The sequence below is a fragment of the Anneissia japonica genome, unplaced genomic scaffold, assembly GCF_011630105.1.
Source record: "Anneissia japonica isolate Jap-2015-1 unplaced genomic scaffold, ASM1163010v1 scaffold288012_len1326614_cov192, whole genome shotgun sequence".
NCBI lineage: Eukaryota > Metazoa > Echinodermata > Crinoidea > Comatulida > Comatulidae > Anneissia > Anneissia japonica.
The window spans coordinates 45,892-51,501 of record NW_022756612.1 but is presented as its reverse complement, the minus strand read 5'-3'; the positions used below and the strand labels follow the sequence as shown (position 1 = coordinate 51,501).

General features: G+C 36.1%; 1 protein-coding gene across 1 annotated transcript in view; it reads right to left on the bottom strand.

Moving 5' to 3' along the window:
* The window catches only part of LOC117124292, a gene marked incomplete in the record, with an annotated part of 7,822 nt that overhangs the window by 1,106 nt on the left and 1,106 nt on the right, over positions 1-5,610 (bottom strand). Inside the window, 2 exon segments of the mRNA XM_033270475.1 lie at positions 1-1,089; positions 1,474-1,665. Of these exon segments, the coding sequence (XP_033126366.1) occupies positions 827-1,089; positions 1,474-1,665 (455 nt within the window).

Below are 5,610 nucleotides of genomic sequence, written 5' to 3'. Positions count from 1 at the left end.
CTTCTTCTCCAGTGCCCCAGTGGTCAAGTGGTATGACAATCACCTTGAAAGTGAGAGATTGGGGGTCCTAATTATTATCACCCTTTCCTTAGAATGTTATGTACTTTCCAGCTGCAACGGCTGACAAAGCTAGGCTAGGCAGAGCAGACTCGAGTGAATGGGCTTGCCACGCGAGGCCTATGATGAAGTGGTGTGGCAGACGTGCAATTAAATGCCATTGTTTTTTCAGGACGAGAGGGTCTGCAATCTCCGATTATCTTGTTATTACTATTGCTGTTATCCAGGTTGGGCCAGCAATTTTTTTCACACTTGCGGATTGCTCGTCTTTAATGTTCAAATATATAAATAGAAAAAGTAATAGAAACAATGCTCAATTTTAGGAATAAATGATATCATAAACGTATCAGGCATAACCCACCAATGAAAAAGTTCAGCAGGATTCCAACCTGCAACTTTTCGCTGACAATGTGAGAGTCATACCTCTGGACCTTGGACCTTACTTGGTATTAAGTACACATTCACATAATAAGGAGAAGTCTAAAATCAGATTGCAGTAATTATTAGACATTATTGAAATGTTGGAATGTCAATAGATATAAATTAAAATCATTTGTATTGCTATACACAAACAATCAAGTAAAAACCTACAAATTTAAAACAAAACCTTGAGTTGCTCATTTAGAGGAACACCACAAGTTATAAAATTGGATGTGGTAGCAAATTGTCTGTTGGTCAAATGTCCATTTGACTTGGCCAATACATTTTAAAAGAAATATTCAGAAAACAGAGGGCACTTTTCATCCGCCACTCAAGAAACATCTTATGTTTACAATCCGCTAATCCATCCTGAAAAATGCCTTGAAATGTAAGTTTTAGTTTCATTAAGGATTCCTTGCTTATTTACAGCAGTCTTTAGTACATCCTTAGCAAAACGCAACACAAGAGCGACCTGCTGAACATCTGATTGGTCAACTCGTTCTGCCAATAACCCGTCAATCTGTCTGTCAAAGCTAAAGTTTGGGTTCCACTCAGGAAAGTTATAGCGTTCGTTGACATTGTCTCCGATCTTGGCCAGCGTCAGAGCTATTTCTAAAATAGAATAATCAAAAACTCATTAATCTCTTGTAAAATAATGATGGGTCAAAATCACTTCACACTTCAGCCAAACATACAATGTGTCAGCTGACCATTGACGATTTAGGGGTTTCAAAGCTTATTTAATCAATGTTAGAGCCTACTACAGCACTATGTAAAAAATTCTTCATAATTTTTTTTCTTTCCCTGACAAATTGTTTTTTCTCCACTGACAGGGGAAAGGAAAGCTCTGCCCAACTGGACACCTAATCGATGTTGTCACTAAAATATGTGATCCTTTGGTAACTACCAATGTGTTTGTTACACTGCAGTGATTCTGCATTTAAGTCAGAGTTTTCATATTCCATATTACCAAAGATAATAAGAATGTTAATTCACCTTCCAATTTTCTCATCTGGTCAGAATCCATGGTTTCTTCTTTATTGTTCTGTCCATCCACCATATCATAGCCACACTGTTGCACTGCATATGTTGATCTGAGCAGGCCATTGGTAGAATAGTTTTGCTTTATGTGGTTTCGGTTTTTGGCTGAGACGTGATGACCAAATGGACCATCATGGTCATCGTAACCTATTGAACAAGGTATACGGGAACTGATTATTCTACATACATTACAAAGGTACAGGGGTTATTTGAGGTTGAAACATTAAAACTGCACAATATTACCTTGAAAACTATTATTATAGATAGCATACACATATAAACCTTGTTGAGCACCTGGGAGGGTCACTCAGCTTGTGTGTGTGCTTGTGTGTGTGTGGATGCATGTGACTAAAGCATGTTAAAAGGGTGAGATTTCATAAGCAGGCATGCCAACTTATGTTGCATATTTCAGGCATGTTGTGGCAAAATGGCTAAGTTGTAGCAAAATTTGAAATTCAAGTTATTGGTATTTTCATATACCTGAGTATGTTATCTTTAAAATGAGGGGTCATTCATTAAAATTGAACTTTTCAAGCCTAAGTTATTGAAAAGTGAAAATACGGCACTCTTAGAGTCAAGATTAACATGATTTTGAGTAATTGCCTTCCAAAGTTATTTGTTCATACATTGTTTAATAGAATTAACTATCTAAATATATTAAATAAACAATTTGTTGACCACTTCCAGAACTAATACTTTGGGACATGATTAATAAGGCATTAAACTGTTGATCTATAGTGAAAAAAAATTGGGATTTTTAGGCAATTTTTAGAGCTCCCATATTTTATAGCTCATTTACTCAATACTGGCCTGTGCGACAACTTAACATGCCTCATTTAGTATATAAAAATACTATTTTTAAATAGGGTAGTGTATACCTATGTATTCTTTGTTTGTTTCATTGCTTTTCCTACACAAAAGGTACAATACAGTATATTTTATAAATAAATAAGAGTACACATAAGAATAAAATGCAATAAGTCTAAAATAAGATGAAATAATAAAAATGTGTGGATTGGAACCAAAATAAGTTTGAAAACATGGTCACCAGTTACAAACAGAGTCATAATTACAGAATGTCAGACAAGTATCAAATTACAGTTACGTACTATAGTATTGTTGTATTAGGTCAAAAAAAATTGTTTGTTTGCCCTCCTCTACCTGCCCCTAACTCACTGCAAAAAATAGGGGCAGAAAAACAAAAAACTTTAAAAAAGTTTTTTTTATTTTTTTTTATTGCCATTCAAAGACTCTGTGGGTTATTTTTATTCCATCTGATGAGTATTTACAAAAAAAAAATAAATAAAATAAAAAACACAACTTTTTCCACCCACCCCTATTTATCATTTAAAAAAAAAAAGAAGGGCAAACAAACAATTTCTTTTATCTGGCTTTATCAGTAAAATAAGTAATAAAACAAACAGGTAGTCTGGTTTAAGAAAATGCAAGACATGCTGCTATCTAAAAATTAGGTAAAGGCTGATTTTGACATTTGAATGTGGATAATTTGTGAAAACATTAAGTTTTTGTCAGATAAGTCTAGAGTAGAAAGGCCACTTCCACATGAAAAAATACTGTAGTATAGTTTAATGTGCATTAAAAGACTTAGTGGCTATGAAACTAACGGTATTTATTTTATGCTTATTCTTATAAGCTGGATAACATGCACTCGCGTCCGAAAATTGCCTGTGGGTCACCAGTCAACGACTCTGAGCTAGAGTACATAATCATCATCTAGTGTTTGGTTTATGCTATTCTTATGTGTTTGATGATACCTGGAAAATAGTTTAGCTCTCTGAATGTATCATGCAATTCAGTAAATGCTGCCATTTGATATAATAATTGAAAAGTCAATGACCCTGAGCTAGAATTCATAATCACCATCTAGTTAATCAGGTAGTGCTATTCTTATGTATTTTATGATACCATAAAATAATTTACCTCTCTGGGTATTACCTTGTCTTTGTGACAATGAGTGATAAATCATTGGTGTAGTGGTTAAGATGTGCATGCAAAATAATCCTGTGTTGAATCATTGTTTCGAGACCCATGGGTTGAGGTCAATTACTTTTTCATATTTTTCTCAGATTCTTCTGCGTTTTAATATTTCATACATTGACCCATATTCCACTTTTTAAATAAAAAGTTAGTATTGTTTGCTTTTAGGTGAACATTCCATTTAAACCAAATCCAAGAAACGTGTTATGGTTTAGTACACCACTTTTGTAAGCATGATTAGTATGATAATACATACATGAGAACTGAAACCCTCCATAAAGAAAAAAATAAAAAAAGAAAAGCAGTTTCCCGGTACTTCTGTCACACACAAAAAATCTGGTGTATTTAAATAATCTAATGTACTTAAAAAATTGGATAGCTTCTGTCAAGTTATGACCTCTTAAAAACGGATTTTTTTTTTTGTAGTCTGAGAGTTGAATTCCACATCTTGCTGTATACTTTCCTGGTGTTCATCCCTCCCTACTCTTTTTTTTTTGCATCAAATGTATTGAAATACCTTTGGCAAAAAAAAATGCACCACCTTCAAAATCTTACCAGTACATTACATGCCAACATTTAAGTAATAAAAATCAGGAGAACAGGTCTGGGAGAGGGTTAGGGTGTCCCTCTCTCTTAAGGTGGGATTCTTTGTGTTTAGAGAGCCAAAATGATTGATTTGGATGTAACTAATTACTAATTTGTAAAATCTGAATTAGGCTATAATTGACCATCTGTATAAAGTGATTCAATTTATTCTTAAATCACGAGAAACTGGGAAGATCGGGAGAAGGATTTTCAATTAGGAGACAAGTCTCAAAATCAGGAGTCTCCTGGTCAAATCAGGAGTGTTGGCATGTATGGCTAGGCTAGGCCCTAGCCTAGGCCTAGGTACTGTAGGTTCACTATCAACAATACAATACACATGCCAACATTTGAATAATAAAAATCAGAACAAAATAAAATGTAGACCCTACGTGTTTCTTCATAGATGGTGAGTATTTTGGCGCATAGTGCCAAACGGAGGTTGAGCGGGGAGTGGGTTTGGGAACGGGTTTGGGAGTGGAGTCCCCCTCTCCATGAGCTGGGCCAGGGGGACGACTGCTAGGTGGGGTCCAGGGCAAAGCCCTGGTGCGTATCCGTGGGGAATCCCCTAGTGGCGGCACCAGCGAGGAGCAGGGGGTTAAGCCCCCCATCGGACAAGTCAAGCTCCCCCTCCTCCCACTGGCTGAATACGTTGGGTAGTTGGACAAAAAAAATTGTTTTTTAATAGGCCTAAACCAAACCAAAACATGTCTTTCACAGTCGTAGAGTGCCATTTCCAGAGGTCCCTATTTTAAAAAAATCTCGTTTGGGAGGGGGACCCCTCCAAAACCCCTTCTCTTCAAGCATACAAGCTCAAGCCCCCTGTTGGACAGCTAATCCCCCAGAAAAAGTATCCTAGAGCCGCAACTGGAAGAAAGCCCTGGAACTTTCAGGATTCTTGCTGTTTCGAGAGCCAAAATGATCAATTTGGATAGGTAACTTTAAAATTGCTAATTTGTAAAATTTGAATTAGGCTAAATTTTACCATCCATATTTAATATAGGCCTAGTGATTATTCATTCTTAAATCAGAAGCTGGGGAAAATCAGGAGCTGGGGAAAATCAGGAGCTGGGGAAAATCAGGAGCTGGGGAAAATCAGGAGAATGATTTTCAATCAGGAGACAAGTCTCAAAATCAGGAGTCATAATTCATATTCATAATTCATAATTTTATTTCACTCAAAATGTAATGAGTCTGGTAGGCAAAAAAGGGAACATGTCCCTGTACAAGATACCTACTACCAGGGGTGGCGCCAGAGGGGGGGCTATAGCCCCCGCCGTCGGGGAAGCATAGCCCCGAAGACGATAAATTTTGTTGGGGAACAAACAAATAAAAAAAAATATTTACATGTAATATTCGTTTAGCCACCATATCGTTTGTGTTTCATCACAACAACAACCACAATAACAATAATAATAATAATAATAATAATTCAATGAGACTAATTAAAAATAATTTGCGTTCTGTTATGACAAATGCTCATTTAGATAGCCTCATGATGGTTGGAATACA